This window comes from Tasmannia lanceolata, unplaced genomic scaffold, assembly GCF_043159265.1.
Source record: "Tasmannia lanceolata isolate RefF3 unplaced genomic scaffold, GAP_Taslan_0.1 ptg000018l, whole genome shotgun sequence".
Taxonomy (NCBI): domain Eukaryota; kingdom Viridiplantae; phylum Streptophyta; class Magnoliopsida; order Canellales; family Winteraceae; genus Tasmannia; species Tasmannia lanceolata.
In genome coordinates, this window is record NW_027518695.1 from 50,924,120 (window position 1) to 50,946,329 (window position 22,210).

General features: G+C 35.3%; 1 protein-coding gene across 1 annotated transcript; it reads left to right on the top strand.

The window, feature by feature from the left end:
- The first annotated feature begins 11,742 nt into the window (after positions 1-11,742).
- On the top strand, positions 11,743-14,345 carry LOC143850406 (uncharacterized). Its single transcript, XM_077359664.1, has 3 exons — positions 11,743-12,430; positions 13,688-14,223; positions 14,337-14,345. Exons 1-3 carry the CDS (start codon positions 11,743-11,745, stop codon positions 14,343-14,345), a joined length of 1,233 nt encoding a protein of 410 aa, XP_077215779.1.
- The last annotated feature ends 7,865 nt before the right edge of the window (positions 14,346-22,210 follow it).

Consider the following 22,210-nt stretch of genomic DNA (forward strand, 5'->3'; position numbering starts at 1 on the left):
CTGTCCAATGATTTGCTCAACCTCACATCGTTCAATCAATTGCATATTGCTGAGTATCCACAACTGGAGTCATTGGAGAGGCTACCTGCTACGCTTACATCTCTCGATATCTTCAGTTGCGATAATCTCAAATCCCTTGATGAGGCATCGCAAAACTTCACCGATTGGAAATTAAAAAGTGTCCTCAAATAAAGTCATTGCCAGAGGGGATGCTCAACAAGCTTACACACCTTGTAGTTGATAATATCGAGATCTTGCCCAACAACCTCACCTCCATCCAATATTTGAAAATTCATGACTGTCTGCAACTTGTGTCCTTACCAGGAGAACTGCTTCCTACCATGCTTATAAAACTCGCTATCCGCTCATGTCATAATCTCAAATCCCTTCCCAAGGGGATGCTAAGGAACCTTACCTCTTAACATCTCACACAGCACCCAAATATGGATAAATCACAAGCTGATTTAAAGGCTATTCCGCTGAAGGTACATTTCTATCTCTCCTCTTGGCCTTTAATAATTTTATGAATGGTTTTCACTCCATTATTTATTTTTAAAGAAAAGTAAACTTACACAGTCTCTGTATCTACTTTCACTTCCTCATTTTTTCACTTTCTTGTTCTTACAAAACAAAGGAAATAATTAATTTTAATTGAATTTCAGGTGCATAAAGAAAGGATACTTGTCCATGAAAAATGTAAAATATGAGACCAAGCGAAAATTGCACCAATTTCTTCTCCACCCAAAAATTACCAAATTTTCTCATTAAATCTCAAAAAAAAAAATTATCTTAATCTTGCCTAATCTACCATTGATTATTACTCATTTGAGGAAAAAAGGAACCCTAATTTGGACGAATTTACCTTGTATACTTCGTTGAATTTATGCTCCGTTTTGGATTCTATGGTTACTTCTTATGAGATTTCTTTTTTTGTTTCTTACCATTACGAGCTTTTTCCGTTGGTAGAGTTTTTGTTTTATTTTTGTTGTTATCCTTTTTCAATGATTTCTAGCTTATCCTGAAAAAAGAAGAAAAATTTTTGTATAAATTACTTGACAATTTGATCAATGTATGAAAGTAAGGTCTATGCACAATTAATTTTAACAAAATTAAACCAGCCACCATGATTTTTATTGACCTTATTAATCACTGGCTGTTCCTTGTCATCATTTCTTGGTATATTTCATATATTTGATCATGTAGCTGAAATTTCAGACATTCAACTCCTCAATTCTTCCTCCTTTCTTAGTGTTGGTTTGCTTTAAATGGTATTTGACTGATGATTTCGTTTGCAACTGGTTACATTCTCTATACTCATAAGTCATAATAAGATGAAATGCTATGAGAGGTTTCTCTGCTGCATTTATTACACAAACTTCTGCTAGAACTTAGCATTGGTAATTTTCCATCTTGCATGCACCTCTCTGGCTCTCTCCCTTTCTCACACACACATTGCCCTTTTTTACTAAATAAGCAAGTAAAAACAGAGGTGCACACATGCATATTGACTTCTTTTCTTTCTAAATAAGTAAGAATTAAAAGCGCACACACATGTTGACTTAAAATGACTTCTCTCATTCTCACACAAACATTGCCTTTTTTGGCTAATTAATCAAGAGTTAAAAACACAGGCACACACAGATATTGACTTCTTTTCTTTCTAAATAAGAACTTAACATGCACACATTTTGACTTAAAATGCTTCTTTGATTCTTTCTTAGTTGCAATTTTTTACTGAACTCAAATTTCTCTATTTTATTACAAAGTCTCATATACTCTTTAGTTTAGCTCTACCAAATAATGAATGATTCCTACGTTTTACGTATGTTTCCACTTCTCCATCCCTTTTGAATACCTTTATCCATTCATTGAGATTATTCAAAATTCTTGCTACTTTGGACTAAATATGATAAAATTAGGAAAAGCCTTTTCAACATCATGTAAGAAAAAATTTACAGAATCCGAATCAGAATCAATACGACATGAGAGACAACAAGAAGTTAACCTTTTATCTATTCTCTGAAAGCATTTACAGCTAGAAGCCTATTTAAGAAATTATATTATGTTAGGATCAACATGTTGTGTAGTTTCATATAAACTCTAAGTCATTTTAGATAGTTTCAACATATTGAATATGTTTTCAAGCCTCTTGGTTGGAATCGCTGCATTTCATATTGGGATCCATAATATGGTTCTATCTTGGGAATTCAGTCCAATGACTAATATGCTTGTGAAATCATGTGCCAAGTTGTTTTGAATTTTGCTTGAGCCTAAACTATTTGCCACCCCATCCGATAATAACCAAACTGATCATCTTGTAGAAGCTGAGGGAATTTTTCTTTTTTCTTTTTATCATGGTTCTTCCATATTCAGCCTAGAAAATGTTTCTTGAAGCAGAGACCACACAATTTTAATAAGAGAAGTTTTCCTTCGTTAACCTTTAAATTCCCAAAATTTTTGTTCACGGATATGACTTTCTAGCTTACCCAACAGGGATATCATTGTGGCAGTTTGTTATTTTTGTATTGTTGGAATCAGAACCTTGGGTTCTAATTATCTAATTTTCCTTTTGGAAGGAAGATTATAACATGATCACTTCATATTCAAAAACAGAATTTATCTTCCATGACAACAGATAAAAATCAAGCTACATTGGAAGGGACTGATCGTCCCACTTTCCACATTTGTTCACTGATCTCAGCCCTTGTGTAGATACTTGAAAGTTTGCTTTATTTGATTCCCAAAATCATAGAAATTCATGCAGGAATTTAAAATAAAAATTCCCAGAATCATCAACTGCATTTTTTAGCTGCAAGAAAACATGTTCAATAAAATAGGTAATCAAGAACTGTTCCATTCAACCCTACCGGTGAAATATGTGAAATCTTGGCACAAGAAGCTTCTTCTAAAGTGTAAGCTATAATTGTCTAATCCTAGACGAATAGTGCTTTCTAAATAAACCCAAAACACACTTCCTTTGTACTCTAAATTTCTAAAGTTTAGTAACTAAGAGTTGTTTTGGCCTAAAATACTCAAAAGAGAAAAGCAATTTCTAAACTCTTGAAACGATTAAACTTAGACTTCCTACTTCCGAAAAACAAACAACGATTGTTTCTCCTATTGCAAGTTATGAATCTCATCATACATACAGTACTTCCCAATTAAGTAAAAATCCCAATTTAGAAAGAATAGAGATTTTGTGCAAGTAGTTCATACACTATTAGCAACTTTAGGGCTTGAAGAACTGGTTTAGAAACTACTATAAATCCCTCTAACTCAAAAGGAGATCAACATGAAGCCCTACTCAACCCAATTGCATTTATTATCTCCAAAGTTTCTTTTTGGAATCTTTCAAACTGGAAAAGCTTATGATTGCCAGTTCATAAACTTACTAATTTGAGCATTTTTAAAAAAATAATCAAAATTGGTTTTAAAATGTTTTGAAAATTTAGCATACATCAAAGTAGATAGGAATGATGAGGAATGGAAAGTTTTAGTTGTTTGATGAGGTTGGGAGTTATTACTGACATCAACATGACAACATAATGTTTCATCAGTAAGGGTCGCTTCTGGATCCATGTTTCCTACCACACCTTTCTTCATAATTTGTATGGAAGTTTAAACAATTCCTTGGGACTGTTGAGCTTTACATTTGTATATCACTATCATACATCTTGTCATATAAATGTTTTGTATTTCTTGAACTTGCTGAATCTTCGATTGTTTAATTTGCATTTGAGTATTACTTGATTATTTATTTATGTAATGTACTAAGTCTCTACATCTCATTGTTATAGATTAATGTACTAAGTCTCTACATCCCATTGTTATAGATTAATATACCTCATTGAAGTGCTATCATGTTTGTGATTGGTGACTGTACTGGCTTAGTCTTCACTATATTTTCAGGCTAGGAGCCTCATGTCTTAACTAACCAACTTCTTGAATATATTCATGGGTAATTCTTGCAGCCCGGTATCGAAAACTTTATGGTAAGTCTTCCTCTTGATATTTTATGTCTAGGAACCACTTCATGCCTTAATTCAACAAGTATTCAAAAACTTTACTACCATATCCTCCCATAACATAATAGTATGGAAGAACTAGCACCATTAAACCCTTGTATTTGTAAAGACTTCTTAGAGTGAACAGCTTCTTTGGCAAAGCTCTAGATTTAGCATAAAAATTTTCTTCAATCTAGCAGAACCATTAAGCCTCTTTGGTTCTAGTTCCTATAAGGAACTAGAACCAAGGTTATAATAGTGGAAATATTTAATGTTGTTTGCTAATTGTGTAAGTTTTTTTTCTTGATAGGCTGCTAATTGTGTAAGTTGAAGATAGGGAAGAAGTGCTTCATTTCTTATGCATCAATAAAAAAATCATTAAGACATCCTCTTGGCCAAGAATTTTGTTTCACTAAAAAGTTTAGAGAAATAGGCATATGAGTTTTATTTTATTTTGAATGATAAAATAAGCATATGGATATTGTGTTCATCTATGAGTTTCACATTGATATTACTTCCATTTTTTCCCTTATGAAGATCTCTTCTTTAATCAAAGCATTTAAATAGGTTTTAATGTGAATTTGCCACTAGAATAACAAATGCAGCTACCACCACCTTTTGTTTTACTCTCTCAATAGACAAATATGAGTTAAATATATGGATTGTTGATTTTTCCTTACCTGATAATAAGACATTAATATTATTTTGGTTCTTCTAGAAATCTTATGGCAGCTGGAATTACCTGTAGTTTGTGAAAAGTGAAAACATGCTGTTCAACAGTGTATCATATCCTCCAAATCTCAAACTTGTGCTTGGGAGGTGGAACTTAGAATTTAACTTGAATACATTGCAATGTTACCAATGCCTCTCTATGTGTTCCATATATCAGTTGTTAAATTTCTTGAAAATAAATGAATTTGTCCATGACCTTTTCCCATTCATTGGTGACATTAGAACCACAAGCTAGATTCAGACAAGGAGCGGTAGGTTTATTCTATTATCATCCTTTATGGGCTACAAACATTTGTAATAGGGATTTTTGCATATTGGCACCTGTACTGTGACATCCCCAATGTCATTACAAGTACATTAACAAAATTTGATAATTAAAAGATCAAATACACTTTACGATAGCAAAAAGGAGCTAACTTAAAACTTTTCACATTTTTATACAAAAACATGTCCAAGTAAGAATTATACAAGTCAAGCTTTTACATCCCACAAAAGTTTCATTCTTTTACTTTATGCAATAGTCCTTCAACATAAGGATTTTACAAAAAAACTACAAATCCTAAGAAAACACAAACAACCTGACGCGTCCTTGTAATTCCCAAAACCAGCTCTCACGTTCGATGCTCCTCGGTATCACTGACCTGTAAAATAGTCATAAGACATGGGATGGGCGACACAGCTTAATAGATGCTCAACTTACTCAAAAAGTGAAGTACACCTTTGAGGTTGAGTAAAAAATCAATATTACACGATCAAAAGTATGAATTCTATGATATAGCAATCCAAAAGTTCAATGATAAGATACTAGTCGGTAAGTACGATATGATATTAATGACAAGGAGTGGAACCATGTTAAGCAATTCCTTTAGCAATCATAGTCATTGATTCACTTTTGAGTCATAAGACAATACACTTCGAGTACAATTCAAGGGTTTAAACACTTGCATATTTATCCTGACAATACTTCAATATTTTATCCTCCTACACACCCGCTAGCCAACACTCCAAGCAATTAGGCAAAGCCCCTTTTTCCATACATAAACCTGTAACACTTCAGAATAAGCACTTCAATATTTCTATCCTCCTACTCACCCGCCAGCCAACACTCCAATAAACACTTCAATATTGATATGCTCCTACGCACCCGCCAGCCAACACTCCATGCAATCAAGATTTCTACAATCTACGACCACACTATCAAGTTCTAAAGAACCCCAGGATTGAGAAGAGTACAACACTTCAATATATATAACTAACACACCAATAAACACATCAATATTTATACAACAAAATTTCAACATTTCAACCCAAGTCACTTTAATTTGATACATTCCAATTTCAAGAGAGAATAACAAAAAAGATTTTTATCACTAAGTTTGATCCTAAACAAATATATAGCAAATGACATTCAAAAATTATGAAACCAGGTCCATATGAAAGATAATTGAGTGTACATTAAAATATATGAAGACATCATTCTCAAATAGTAACTACATAAGTAGCAATAAGGGCAGACTATACAAAGGTCAAATTCAAGCTCAACACAGGGATTTTCTGACCATTCGCTACATTAGAAAATTTTCAGAAAAATATAGACGTCCAAATGCACTCAAATTTTAACATGTAGATTACATATTTTTAATCAACAGATAAAAAATTGGGATTCAAATTGCACAAAAATAACAGAAATTCAATCAATACGGACCAAATTTAAGATTCTGTCCTTAAACTTGAGTTGAGTCAAAACTATAGTAAATGGTGTCCAAAATTTATAAAATTTGTACCTTTCAAAGATATTTTCATGTACTAAAATCTTGTAGAGACATGATTTCAATTTGATAACCATAGAATTAACTATAATAGAATTACTACATGCATTAGATTTCAATGAATTCTGATGATTACAACAAAAATTCTACAGACAAATCCTGTGATCCAAATACTCTGAAATTTTTACCACATTTCTAAATATCACATATGATTCTCTGTTAAAATTTTCAAAGTAAAATTCAAACGAAAACTATTTTTCCAGTATTTAATAAAAACGGGTAAAAATAGGAATCTTTGTAAACTAGATTTCTAGTAAGGAAAACCATAGGACTTTAAGAACAAAATCATACCACGTTTTCACTTTAAATAAAAAATACACTCCAAGCTAAGAGGAAGTTAGGAACCTAGCTTATTTCAAGAAAATTCCTCTCCCTTTCTCTTCTCTTCTCTCTCTCTCTCTCTCTCTCTCTCTCTCTCTCTCTCTCCTCACTTTCTTTTCTTTCTTTTCCTTTAGTCTCTTGTTTTCTCTTTAGCTAAGCTCTAGAACGAAATTTCTTTCTGTTTCTATCATGTTCTACTCCCTTCTAGTCTCTTCTCATTGTTTCTACAATTTTCATTAGCTTTAGAAGTAGTTAGTTGTAATAAACTTGTTAATTATTAGTACTAATAATGGTGAGGTGTTGGGGATTGACTTCACTAATGTGTGATGGGACTATCTTGGCAAAGACACCTATCTATTAAAGGATTACCTTCATGTTATGTGGACATATGGCAAGAAAACCTCTAAGTAGACTTTTGCCCTCCATTTTCCGTACAATTTTACAAATTTGCCACCTCAAATGAAAAGTCTATTCTATCCTTTCTTCAAATAAAATTTACAACTCTTTAATAATACATCCCTAACTATATTTAAAGGTTAAATCATCCTCTAATCCTAGGTTAATAGGTTGGGTCTTTAGCCTTGTTGACCTCCATCAAAGCCAAGTCTAACATAATTCCAAATGGAGTCTAATTAAGAGTCCTAGGATGTTCTAACATTTTTAATCTTAATCATCCTCTATCCAATGTAGTGTTACAAAATTTATACACAATAATATTTTATATCTTATAGATATACGGTATGCTATACAAGGAGGTCACTTCATCATAAAGTTATAATTCATTAGTATAATTTATACTTTAATTAAAAGTGACACAATATAGTTATGGTAATATAACTAAAAGTATGAAAATATATAATTAATAATGCATGCTAAACGACAATTAAAATCCTAGGTTCTCACATGTACTTAGATCTTTTCTTAGAAAAACTCCTCAACTATCATTTTTTACATAATGACACCTATTTGTGTTTACTTTGGAGAGAAACCATCTTAAATTAATAATCATACTGAAATTTAAACAGATCATTAGTTTTTGTTAGAGAAAGAATAGATTTTCCATGTTCTTAAACTTAATTTTCTTTTCTCGTTGTTTACTTAGGGTGTGTTCTTTAACGATTCTCCTTATTCTCATTCTGGAAGCCAGAATCAATCCTTATTCTTTGGAGTGCTTCTTGAATCAGAATCACGTTTCTGAACTCATTTCAGAGAATTTTTTTTTCAATATTTTTAGAATAAAATTACATTCTCGTAATTGGAAAACAATTGAAAGAAATTTGCAGATCAGGTCATGCCACCATTTTGTGACCGAAATGCCTATGACAGATTTTTCACAACAGAGAACTCCAAAAAATTTACTAAAATAATAAAACAATTCTGGATTTTTCTTAACTTCCCAGGAAAGAGATTATAAATCAAAGCAATGGTCAGCAGAGAGCATCAAGGAACAAGAAAACCAAAAAGATCAAAGAAACCAAAAAACAAAACCAAGTGGAAAAACACACAAATTGGAACATTATATTATGAATTCAAGTCATAAACCAACAAACAGTTCAAGTTCCAACCAGGCTACGAATAACACAGAGGAACAAATCTAGAATTTGCTTTGATATCTAGCAATGTTAGACCACTGGAAAAATTAACAATTTACAAGTGTTACACTTTCAGAGAAAAACATCAACCAATACAATGTAAAAAACACAACAGTAACATTCTCAAACATTTGGTGTGCAAATAATATAGTGGGGAGAAGATGGAAGACAGTCTGGTTGTCTTCTTGAAGAAAAAAAAATGTAAAAAAAAAATACAGGGAACAAAGAGACCTAGGTCGGATGGTCATCATCTTGAGGTAATAAACAAAAAACATGTTAAAGAAAAGATTCACAGCGGAGAAAAAATGTTTTAGATGAAGAACATAAATTTTGGATTGGTCACGGAATCGTTCTAAGCACTCTCACGGCTCCTCTCCGTTAGTCACTACCACTGGTTTTCTTAGATGAAGCCCTATGAACAATGATATTTGTTGAGACGGGAGAAGATTGAGAGGAATAGCTAAAGATTCGGTCTGGGCGATGATGGGCGTAGAAACGTGAAGAGAGTTGTGAGAGGAGAGAATGAATGTGCCGAGGAATCACTCCACATCCGTTGAAGCGAGAAAAAATCGCTCCCAAAAATAATGCCAAAAAATAAGGACGATTTTTTTTAATTGGATATTAATGTAGTTACAGAACGACATTCTTTCCGATTTTTATTCCCAGGGAACAAAAGATGCGAGCATTCATTCCCAAGAAATGTTAAAGAATGCACCCTTATTTTCATTGTAGATGATCCTAAACTAACAAACCTCTTTCCTCTTTCCTTCATCTCTTTTGTTGCAAGTTGAACGGTCGTCTCTCTCTTTATTTCTCACAGAGAATTAAACAACCATTTCTTCGGAGATTTAGTTCTAATTTCATCGCCATAATCAGTTCATGTGCCTTTTCTTTGCATTGATACTGATTCAATAGTTGACTAGATGATACAAAAAAAGAATATATGGTTTCTATTAAAGGATATTTTTGTCTTTGTAATATATGCATCATATAAATATGAAATTGTGTGGAAGAAAACTCTAACTCTGTCTCACGCCATTCTCCATATCTTCTTTTTTTCTCTACCTCATCATCACGTAAGAACTTAACAGTTCCCATGATAGCAGTTTAGTAATACATTTTTTTATCAGTAGTTTAGTAATACATTTGAAGCACTAAGAGGTTTACTTTTCATTATTTTCATCACGAGGAAACCCTCTTCGGGCTACAGCTCAGTCGATTTTATAAAATTAGCTGTTCTTAATTTTCTATGTTCAATTAGAATCCCCATCATAAGAACCAATCTCCTAGAATGTAAGATCTCAACATTATTCACGATTTCAAAAACAATATCCAACAAAGATGCATCATTCAAAAAATATATCCAACAGAAATATTATTAGTGATATCCTAACATCTGTGAGTGAAAGAAAGAGAAGAGAGAAGAGATGGGGAGGAAAGAGATGGGAGAGTTCAATGTCTTTCCCTCTCAAAACATGTATTATATATGTGTAACTAAAGTTCACGAACAGTGACTAAAAATGTTAAGTCTATGTCACTGACAATGTCTTGGGGCACTCTCCCTAACGGAAGAATAGTCTCGACTATAACCATGAACTTTTAAGGTCTACAAGGAATCGGGATACCATGTCTCCTTGCTCCTTAGGATATATGAATCCTTGAGCATGGTATTCCTACATTGCTACCTAGGGATTAATATGTGTCAAATAATACGCACATCACACATATTCGATTAGATAATAGCCAATATATGTCATGGAATGAAACCTTTATAAATACTTAAATGACAACGTACTGGCTTTTCAGGCACTGACTCTAACAACCGTGTACATTTATAGCAAGATTTCTGGGATACGACAGAGCTTTTGTTTGTTAGGATATGGTGGAGTCCCTCAGGTGGTGACAATATTGAGATTTGTCTCTTGCGAAATCTCCTATGAACTGGTGGAGTACATATTTTCTTGCCACCTTCGGATATTTCTCGATCTTGTGCCACGTGTTGCGATCTTGGATGATCGAATCCCACCCTCATCAGTCATCTTGATTGACCTGGAGATTATATTCAAGTGAGAATTTATTTCAATTCCACACATGTTTTTAAGGAGACTTGCCATTATCGTATGCGAACCTGAGAAGTGGGATTTTTGGGCTACCTCTTGAGAATTAAACTGGTTTTACCTTCTCCAACTCTGCTAGCTTAGATAATTGAGAAGATAACGCTTCGTCACATAAGATGTAAAGAAGAGAGGGAATCCCCTTGTAAGAGTCATTTGCGCTTGGATAATTTTACCATGAGGGGTTCCTCGGGCGTGTTCGGTAACACTTCCCATTCTCTCCCGAAAAATCAGGTGGAAATAGATTAATGAGAATCTTCGAAGTGGTTCTGACTAGCTCTAAAAAATTTCATTATTTTGTCGACAGAAAAAAAAAGAGAAAAAAAGGAAATCAACTCTGTGGACGGAATGAGATTCACAAGATTTTTTTATTGCCTTGTCGAACACGTCCTTAGGGAGTGTTTGGATGACTGGAATGAGGAATCAAAATTAGCATCATATTTTGATTCCTATCCAAATTCACCCGAAAATGAAATGAAAAAATAGAATAAAAAATTTAAATACAAATTTCAATCCAATTGGGCCGGATTGAGAATATAATCTCTTGGGACAGGAAACAGATTCAAAGCATTCCCCCATTTAATTCCCCCTTAATGTCATTTTTGCCCCTTGGTTTTTTGTTCAGGTTTTTAAATCAAATGCCGGGTAGAATAGGAATGGGGTGCCAATTCCAACCTTGATTCCTGCAATCAAAACAAGGTCCTCATTGGATTGCAAGAATTTTTTGGAAGAAGTTTGGAAAGGAAAAATATTTCTAAAATTTCCTACTTTTGTACACGTGTAAAAAAGATAAAATAAACCAACCCTATTCAATTTTCAGTTAGAGGGACCTTAATATCCCTCTAAATTAACCATAATCATCTAATTTCCTTCTAAATCATTGAAAGAAAAAATTTCCCATGAAAAAATTTAAAAATGTTTTTCTTGGTACGGGACCAGGGATGATCTTCCAATACGCCGTAAGATGAACGGTTTGGATCACTTGCCCTTGTGCCTTTTCTCACACGTGCAATTTGAGGCTCCATCGAAACAAACAGGCGGGAGATTTTCACCCCTCTTCGCGCTTCTTAAACCCCCCCTCTCTGTTCCAACGTCAAAACCCTAAAAATCCTCAATACTACATGTTAGGGTTTCATCTCTACAAACCCTAATGGACATCCACAAAGGCTCATGGATTCTCGAATTCCTCCTTCGCCAACCAATCGAAGACTGGGTACTCAACAGACTCATCTCAATTCTCCCCACTTGCAGACAAGATCTCCGTCTAAAGAAAACAATACTCTTGAGAAGAATCTGTACATTACTTTTGAAATGTTCAATCACAGAGAAAGTTCTCGATTCCTTGGAATCAATCGAATGGATCGACCGTGGAATCGGAATTAGGGTTTCGGAATCGATGAAGGCTGCATATTGCGCAGTGGCAGTGGAATGCGCAGCGAAGTTTTTCCGGGAGAATTGTGTTAATTCTGTTGAGAGAATTTGGAAAATTAGGGTTTTTGACATGGAGAGTTTTGGTTTGGGTTCGGAATGGTTGAGGGAATCGAGGGATGAGATAATAGAGGCGATTGGGAATGAGAGTGTTCGTGATAATTTTTTGATGAAGGATACGCGAAAGGATGCTTTGGAATGTGTTTGGGTTTTTTTGGAGGAAGCAGTGGGAGAATTGGGTCCTTCTTTTTTGGAATTTGCGGCGGAAATGGTTTGTACTAAGGAGGAAAATGCTTGGATTTTGGATGGAAATGTTAGCGTAATTGAGTTAGGGGATGGTGTCTGTGGCATGGAATTGGATCCCCCTGTTGAGATGGAGAAGGAAACTGTGCTTGAACCAGCACCGATAGGTTGGTTGTCTGATGTTTAATTTTAGTTTTCTAAACTGGAATTGCTTTTTCTCAAGGATACTGATACTGGCACTACCATGTTTTAATAATTGCACAAACTCAGCTTGTCTTCTCTTCTTTAATTGGCTTCCAAGAGCTTTTTGGGAACTATAATAACCTTTTACATCTGTTTAAACACTAAAATTCAATATGAATTAGTGCAATTATAAAAACAATTAATGTTTTCTAACTTAAAATTGCTTTTTCTAAATCATCCTGTTTAATTGTCATTTTGTGCTGGTTGGATATTCTGACTGTTACGTGCTTAATTGGCCATAAGGCCATAACACAAATAAACAAAGGAAAAGACAAAAAAAAGAGAGGGGGTAGATAGGTTGATTCGAGACAACCGGACCTCCTAACGGTTCAATTCGAGAGGAACCATAACTCTCCTGGCAACTGGATCTCCTAACGGGTTCAATTTTGGAGAGGAACCATAACTCTCCTGAAACATAAGCTGCAGCTTTGGTTGCAAATTCTCTACATTTTCATTGAAATACAAGAACTTAAAATACTATCACAAAAAGAGTGCCAAATCATCAACTCATTTACCCACTACCATGACACATAATCAAAACTAACACCCACGACCTTGACATAAATAACTATCTGATAACTACTTTGTAACTGAAGCATATACTCTAACATTTATCGGTTACAAACTTGAATCAGTTCGCAACATGATTGATCTTCTTAGTGGGAAGATCAACCTCTGGACCCACTTCGAGTCAAGGTTCTATGCGTAGAAACACAGTTTTGAGTTTGGAATTATTCATTAATTCGGAAAATACTGCTTGCATGTTATTGATAAATAGAGAGCCTACTTGACCACTTCCTCTATGACTTCTTTCCAAGAAAATCTAGATAACCCTTATCTCTAAGACTCTTATCCATACCAAACAACTAGGCAGAGATTTCCACAAGCTATTAAAAATATAAATTAATTTATTCTACTCTAAGTGGGACCGTCTAGGCACACAACAGTTATCTGTTTTTGTTATTTTTTTGTCCTGGCAAGTTTTCTTATCAATCTTCATTTTGAAATAAAAAATTAAGCAATTGCATGATTGTAACTTATGAGTGTGACTAAGGTAATTTTATATTCTTCATGTTTTGTTTCATTGTTTTGGTGCTAATACACTATGCTTGTTTGTTATTTTATCTTTCTGAATTCCACAATCAATCTGAGAAAGTTTTCTTTTGACGTACATTTTCTAGATAAATGTAAAGGGAGTTCACAGCCTAGAGAGAAAGATGTACCCATTGAAGAAATAACTTCTACTGAGGAAAGAGAGAAGCCTAGAGAGAAAGATTTACCCATTCAAGACATAAATTCTACTGAGGAAAGAGAGATTGCAATGTCAAAAGAAGTGGGCATTTCTCCCGTTGTGAATCTGGATAGCTGTGTAATGGGGAATAAATATGATGGCCTGTCTACACCCGATGTAAATAAGGTACGAAAGGACCTTAAATCCAGCTGTATAAATCTGCAAACAGTTGTGGAAGATCCTCTTCCGGATTCTTTGAAAATGGCTGAAAGAATATTAGTAAATATGCCAACTGAACAAATAAATCAGGAAGGTCCTGAAGAAAATCATAATCTGGTAGATGTAGATGTGTGCAATTCTTCTGTTGATAAGGGTGTTGAAGCTACTCATGTCGGGGAAACTAATACAGCAAACCAGATTGACAGACAGGATGGAACATCGTGGCCTGGATTTATGGTTCGGAATAGGACTGCCTATACTTATGAGGTAATGATTGCATTGTCCTTTGATTTGTTATTCGTCATTTCTTTTCTGTTTGCACTGTTTTTAAGCTTATCGATTAGATATTGCTGCTTTGTAAATGTCATTTAAATATGCAGGGGACTTGAAATTCATATTCCTGCTGATCATAATTTTTTTTGTTGGAATATGGCCTTCTCAGGCCTTCATCTATATTAGACAGTATACATAAGAGGAAAACATGGGTTTCCATGCCCATCTCCCCGCGCCATTTAGAAACTTTTGAAGCCATTTATCTATCTATATCCATCCCTATACCAATTATGACTAGAATGTTTGGGTTGCCATGAACAATCCCTATCTCTAATACCAAATGCAAATAAAATAAATGAAAATTTAGGCTGTTTTGTATCTCTCTATCAAGCCCCTAGGTTATTTAAAACCCTAGATATGCAAATCTCTCTCTATTAATCATCTAGGCTATTTAAAATTCTATAAATGTGAGTCTATCTCTGTTAGGTTCTTAGCTATTCAAAAGATTCAAAACCATATAAATGTAAATCTCTCTCTATTAAGCCTGTTAAAGTATAAAAGATTAAATAGTGCCCTTCTCCAACAGCTTAAGCTTTTGGAGAATTCAGTAAGTTTCTAACATGGTATTAGAGCCAAAGGTCTCGATTTCAAACCTCCCCGATGTAAAAAAAAATAAAAAAATCTACATGCAATGGTCGGCCTAAGGTGGGACTACTTGTGCCACGTGTTTGCCAAGTGGGGCACATGTGAGGGGGAGTGTTAAGCTTTTGGAGACATGGTATCAGAGCCAAGGTCTCGAGTTCAAACCTCCCCGATGTAAAAAAAAAAATCCACATGCAATGGTCGGCCCAAGGTGGGACCACATGTGCCACGTGTTTGCCAATTGAGCCACATGTGACGGGGAGTGTTACAGTATAAAAGATTAAATACTGCCCTTCTGCAACAGCTTAAGCTTTTGAAGAAGTCGGTAAGTTTCTAACCAAGCCCTTAGGCTATTTTGATCTTTACGTATTAGATATATAATATGTTATTTAAGCCTTATAACTGTAAATTTATATATTAACAATAAATACCTTGCACTCATAAACAATACTATGATGTGATTTAAATGCATGCACATAATAAAGAAAAAAAAGGAAAGGTGGCTCTAGGCCCCATGCATGTCACATGTATGTCAATAAAAACTCCTTTGACTCTCCCCGATTTTTGACCGCATCAACCGAATACTCGACTGTGTTGTTCCGAGTTGACTAGAATTTTCTTCGGACCGGTTTTGACCGACATCTGCGTTTTGAAACACTGTTTTGAACCACAGTAATGAGTATGGGTCAGCATTAAAGGAATAGAGAAGCTTTTGAAGAAATGGCTTACAACCCATCTATGACAGATTTCAAAAAAGTTGGAAGGCCCGCCTCTTTTACTAAGACAAGGGTTCCATATTGATCAATTCCTTATCTGTACCTACTCACTAATCTTCACGTTCTCTTTGATTTTGCCTTGTGAATCTGATGCCCTAATTTGTAATATCATTTCTCTGCCCTTTCTGTACTCAATTTTTAAGCAGATTTTTACATTTGTTTCTTGAGAAATAGTTTGTGAACGTGCATCTTGAACAGAACCAGCCGCCTGCTCCATTCTCCTCAATCCTAGTTTTTAATCGTTCTCTTTGGATATTTTGTCGTTACCTTGTTCTTTATTTCTTTCTTTTTTTCAGTCATCTTTCTTGCCCCGAACTTCAAGCACTCTCTCAAAACCTCAATATCGGACCAAATCACGTCTCTGTAGCTGATTCAATCCACAAAAAAACCTTAGGTGTACTCCATAAGATCAATTAAGCTTGGAACTTATGCTTAACAACACTCCAAGGTAGTGGCCACTTCCTCAACAGATCGCTACCGTGGACTTACCTTTCCTTTTCATCCATCGTCCTTTGATCCAGTCTTGGCGTAGAATTTGCTCTGCATCAATCCCTCCCTATTAGAGAGAATTCGACTTTGAGCTCGGAGAGATGTACTGAATAAATTCTTCCATAAAGTCAAATACTCAAAGGGAATGATGTGCAGATTCCCTTGTTAATTATGTCGGTTTCGTAGCCGAGGCCCATATGAGTTTCCGTTGGCCTTCTTGGTGTTGCTATTATTGTTTTGCTTTATTAATATATTTCACTTGTTCAAAAAAAAAAAAAAAACTTGAAGTAGACGCCGTCTTGATTTTTATGACTTTTATATCTAAGATGAATACTTTTTTGCTTAGGAGTTTCCTCAAACAGTTGTACTGCCTTTTCAACTGGATCAAGATTCATGTGAGCATTAGCAATATCACACTAATAACCAAGCCTCTGTTTTGCATTTTATCAAACAATTGATGTACACATGTCCAGCCATAGGCTTTGTTTTATGATTACTATTTAGTTACGACGGTGTTCCTCCTTTTTCTTGTAGCTTATAAAGAAACCTAGATACTCCCCATAATTCTCGTAGACATCAAATCCTTGTAGAATTTTGGTTGGTGCATCTCTTCATTTGGATATTCATCATAATCGGACTCATAAAAAATATCTGACAAGGCTGTCATTTTCAGAAATGTCGATTTCTTCTTTTTCACAACCTACTTTCTCCCCCTTTATCTCTCCTATATTTTGTTTCAGAATATGTTGTTTTGATGCCAAGCCTTCCTTGCTGCTTCTGTTTGCACTCTCCTTCCCATTAAAAGTCGGTTGTAAACTTTTCATTCTTGATGATACCACTCCGTGTATCTTTAATGACTTCAAAATATATAGTAAATTTGTGAATTAGCCGAGCTTTGCTCAATGTTATTCTCCCATTGGAAGATAACCTTTTTTCCATGATGCTAGCGTTCCCCATACACAAACACTAAGGGGCCGTTTGGATACGCGGATTTTAGAATCCAGGAGTACTTCAAAATTGTAGCTAAGAGACGAGAAGAAGTGGACCGGCCGTCGTTTTTTACCTCTCTCCCTTCTTTCTGTCAGCAAGAGAGTAGTAGATCCTCCCATATTTCCAGGTTTTAGAAATCTCAGGATGCAGGAGAGATTTTTAAAACCCGAATTTCTCATTTAAAATCCAAGAAACGCTGTCGGGAGAGCATACATCAGCTTGATCATGAACCCTCTTTTACACTGTTTTCAAACTAAAAACTTGGATTCTAAAACCCGCGTATCCAAACGGCCCCTAAGATGACAAATTGGAAGTTGGAGAGTGAGGGAAAAACAATAGGGTGCCAGTGTATTTTTTTTTTTTTTTTTCTATGACGTGGCTTAGAGCCACACCTTAGTAAATAGGTTGAGAAGAACCACGTGAGAAAGATTACATAATACTTGTTGAAATTGATGTGTCAATGAGATATCATTATATTAAAAGCCATTGTATAATGTTCTTGATTTCTCTTCTTTTATTTTTCGTAATTCCTATTCATCATCAGGATAAAATAACACTGGTTGATGTTTAACACATTTGTTCTACTCCAACTTTTGCACATTTGAAATCTCAAGTTATGGACTTATGTTACACATTTTTTGTTAATTGAGTTGGTAGTTTTTTCTCCATGCAGTGGGATGAAGATTCGATTGAGTCCTCGTAAAAAAATTCACTAAATCGTTCGAGGGAAATTTGTTTGCCTAGCCCAAAGAACAACGCAATATCGCCTTTGAATAAGCGAGGTGGGACGAGATATAGGAGAAAAAATAAGAGGTGGAGTTTACAGGAAGAAGAGGCTTTAAGAGATGCTGTCCAAAAGTAGGTAGTTGTTTGGGCTAGGAAAAATAGCATCCGAAAATTCCTGTTTATTTTCGATTATTCTTTAATAATTATTGTTAATTGTAGTTTTTGTGTCCATTATAAAGTCATGTTGTAAGTTTACCATCCGTACCTTGACATGATTGTGTCTATTATTAGAATACAATATACAAAAAGACGGGTTGGGCCTCTAGCTCATTGGGTAAGGCTTTGTTCTTTGACTTTGAGGCCGGTGGTTCAATCCCAGCTTACCTGCCAAAAAAAGAAAAAAATTTGATTGTGTCTATATGTTCAATTATCTTGAGTTCTCTATCTATTGCTTTGTCTTCTCATTTTCTTGAATAGATTGATGAGGGTTAACCTTTGTACGCGCTCATGTTTTCTTTTTTCCTATGAAGGCATGGCACGGGGAGATGGGCATTCATTTTGAATCGCTATACTGAAAACTTCGAAGGGAGAACACCGGTAATTATGATGTCATATGCTCATTTAAAATCTCTTATGATGTTCTATTTCAAAAAATAAAATAAAATCTCTTATGCTGTTTTTGTATTCTTGATGGAGGTGAGTTTGATAATGAGCGCTCACATTGCACAGATTGATTTGAAGGACAAGTGGCGAAATATGGTGCATTAGCTTATTTGATATGCATTTTGTGGTCCTTCCACTTATCAGGTACATTGTCTATTTGTCGTATTTATTTGTGCATTCTCGCTTTTCGTATGCTGGCTGTCCGCTAAAGTCCTATTATTGCTGAAAAAGGTATTATAAGTATTTTTGGAATTGGCCAAACTTCTTATTATCTTTTGGAATCTTTTGCTCTGTAAATTCTCAGTTCCTAATATTTGATTGGTTAACATGCAATCCCTTCAATGCGTCTGTAATTACGGAAGTTACCAAGACATCACTTTGTTAGTTTTAAGCAAATCATTGAGGTTAATCTATTAGTCTTGCTTTTGGTTCTCTAACCTTTGGTTGCATCTTTGTGTGTTGATGCAATCGTTAGCCCCTTGAAGAAGAAGCATTGACATCTCTCTCTTTTCCTTTTTGTTCTTAAGGGGATGGGGGTGGAGGTGTTTCTTTTAGTTCTATGGGTTTTGGATTTTTCATCATGTTGGTTTTGGGATTTTCATCATGTTGCTGACTTTTCGTTTGTAATGACTTAAGATTGTAGGGACCATCCACTTAAGTTAACCCCTTATAACTGAAGTGATCTTTTAAGTTATATGTGGTGGCGACCATCATTTTAAGTAGTTTACATTATGTTAGTCACTTAAGAAGGATTGTAGGGTTCTCATTCAAAAAAAGAAGAAGGAAGGATTGTACAGTTATATTAGAATAGGTTCACGGGTTACTTGAGTATTAGTATTAGAATAGGTTCAAGGGTTACTTGAGTATTAGAATGGGTTTTGTGTTGTAAACTAAACAATTTTTTACAGTGTTGAAATTTGTGAATGAGCTTTTCCTGCAGTCTGCACTAAGATGCTGCACAAACAGTAGCAACACCACTCTTGGTGATTTCAATCTCTCTCTTACTTTTGCCCTTGAAAAGCTTGAACTTCCCCCTGAAGGGAAAGAGCTCTTGATTCGCTCAGACAAACCTACTCAAAAGAGTGGTTCTGACTTAGCTTTGCTCAAGAGACACTTCTCTTCGAGCCACAAATATTCACTTTTTCCTTCTAGTGGTATCGTGCTTTATGCCTGCCCGGATCCAAAAGTTTGTGATCTAAAAGGATGGCGTGAATTAGAGGATTGGGAGGTGAATTAGAGGATGGTTAGTGAAGAGGACTTGATCTAAAGGTCGGAGGAATTACGATGAGGTTACTGATTTTTCGGGAAGATTCATGCCAAAGCCTTACCGTGATTAGGAATCAATCACAGAGTTATTTTTAATGGAAATCAATGACAGAAGAAAGAAATGTGCTCTTTGTGAAACTGAAATTGAAAGAGTTGTGCTTGAGTTTTGGAAGAGGGTTGAAGAGCGATGTATCACACAAGTGAGGCCTAAGATTCGCACCTGGGAACATATGAGGGCCAAGATGAGGAAGCAATTTCTCCTTGCTGATTTCTGATTACATGTTATGAATCTATGATGTATCAACATTTTCATAGTTTAATTCAACGTGAAATGAGTGTAGAAGTATAGACATCGGAGTTCAACAACCTGTCCATAAGGGTAGGTCATCAAGAAAGTGACGAACAACTCGATGCAAGTTATTTATCCTGGCTCAAGCTGCTGACTCAGGATCAGATGATAGTTATGTGGCTGACTAACCTTGAAGATGCACATCAGTATGGTCTTTGGGTAGGAGAAAGAGTGATCCATTATGGCCCTAAGTTTAATATGATTGGCCATAAGCCTACATCTGCAAACACAATGAGTTATAGTGTCGTTGGGGTGTCAAGGATTGACTAAACAGCTACTAGAAGCAATCATGCATCTCTTTTATCAAATTCAACGAGTCCCAGGACTGTTGAAGGGGTTGACCAGACTGTTAAATGAAAGGAACCAGCGCTCATCGGGTCGATGATTCAATGTTTCTCTTGTGGGGAATTAGGACATGCATCCTATTCTTACCCACAAGAGTGTTGACTTTGCTAAAGGTGATGACGACGAAGAGGATCAAATATGGCATATTTATGACCGGTATCAAGACAAAGATGAGGAAATTAACATGATGCCTGTTTGGAACTAGAATTTGGTGGTTCATGAGAATTTATGACCGGGTCCGTAGGTTGATTTCTGAGAATTTAGGTGCACGAATGAGGTGTTCTAATTTAATATGGCAGCAAATTATATATTCAAAAATAGATTAAACATCATATAAAATCTAATTCCAACTAGGTATTGTAGGAAAGCAGAGCCATTGAAATACTTTCATCAAATAGTAAATAATTCAACCCCATGCAGGTTCTGTACATCAAATCCATAAACAAAACAACTAGCGACCGGAAATATGGAAATAATGTATGATAAGATTCAGATATATGAAATAATCTATTTTTTTTTAAATGAATATGAAATAAGCCAATATATGGCTCAAATAATACCTAAGGGTGGCTAGGGTGTGGTAATACTGCAATAGGCAATGACTCAGGGCAAGGTGATGGGAAAAGTAATAGGATCTGGGAGGGGAATGCAAGAAAAAGATGAGAAAGGTTCAAGGGGTAGAGAATATGGGCTTAGTTTATTGAAAATAAAGTGAATGTGATCTGTACCTTAGAGTGACATGTCGGTCTTCATGCCTTGATCGTTCGCTGCAAGTAATGTCCAAGAGGAAGAGGAGAGAGAGAGAGAGAGAGAGAGAGAGAGAGAGAGAGAGAGAGAGAGAGAGAGAGAAGGTAAGAAGAGAAAGAGAAGAGGCAGTTGCACAAGGCCGATAGGGACAGAAAGAGGAGAGGAGGAAACAAAGAAAAAAAGGGCAATAAAGAGGGAGGCACTCTATGCAAGGGTGTGTTTTCTTTCTCGTCGATTCAAAATTAGGATTTATAGAAGGGTGTTGGTTTTTAAAGAGAGCGGATGGATAACTGTTTGGCCATAAGGAGGCTGGCCTATAGAAAATAAGAAGAGGGGCTTATGGGGTTTAGTAGTGGGCCATAGGGGGGTTAGCCAATAGGATATAAGAAAGGGGTTGGAGGTTTAAGTCGTTATAAGACCTTTTATGTGAGTTTGAGAATGGGTTTATAGTGGTGGGTCATGGTTAATAGGCAAGTAAAGTGAGCCATAGGTTGATGTGGACATCCTACCACGTCTAGGACTAATAAAATATGAATTAAAATATTAAATAAAATTTAAATAAAGAAAAGATAAAGGTGTATTACTACTCTAAATCACATCACTTAGACTTGAAATAATTAAAATAGAACAATAAATGGACACGATACCTTGGGCCCTCTACCTAAAAAATAACTAAATACCACCCAGGGGAATGTGGGGCCAAATCCCTCTCCTTTTGAATGCTGACTTAGCTCCCTCTTTTCTTCCACCTGTTTTTTCAACTCTTTTGGTAGGATGAACCGCATCACACAATGACCCTCTTTCTCCATTTTGCTTAAAATCGGGCTAAATCTTTAAGTTGAATCGTGGATAAATCTGTCTGTCCGCAACAAATTTCACATGCATGAAAAAGAGCATCACACACAAAATGTATTGGTATCAAATTTCCCTCTTGCTAGAAGAGGTTTTATTAATTTTGGTAGGGATCGTACACATTCGGCTTTATTAG

Coding starts and splice junctions, on each gene's coding strand:
- LOC143850406 (XM_077359664.1), top strand. CDS start 11,743: ATGGACATCCACAAAGGCTCATGGATTCTCGAATTCCTCCTTCGCCAA. Junction 12,431..13,687: donor GCTTGAACCAGCACCGATAG/GTTGGTTGTCTG, acceptor TACATTTTCTAG/ATAAATGTAAAGGGAGTTCA.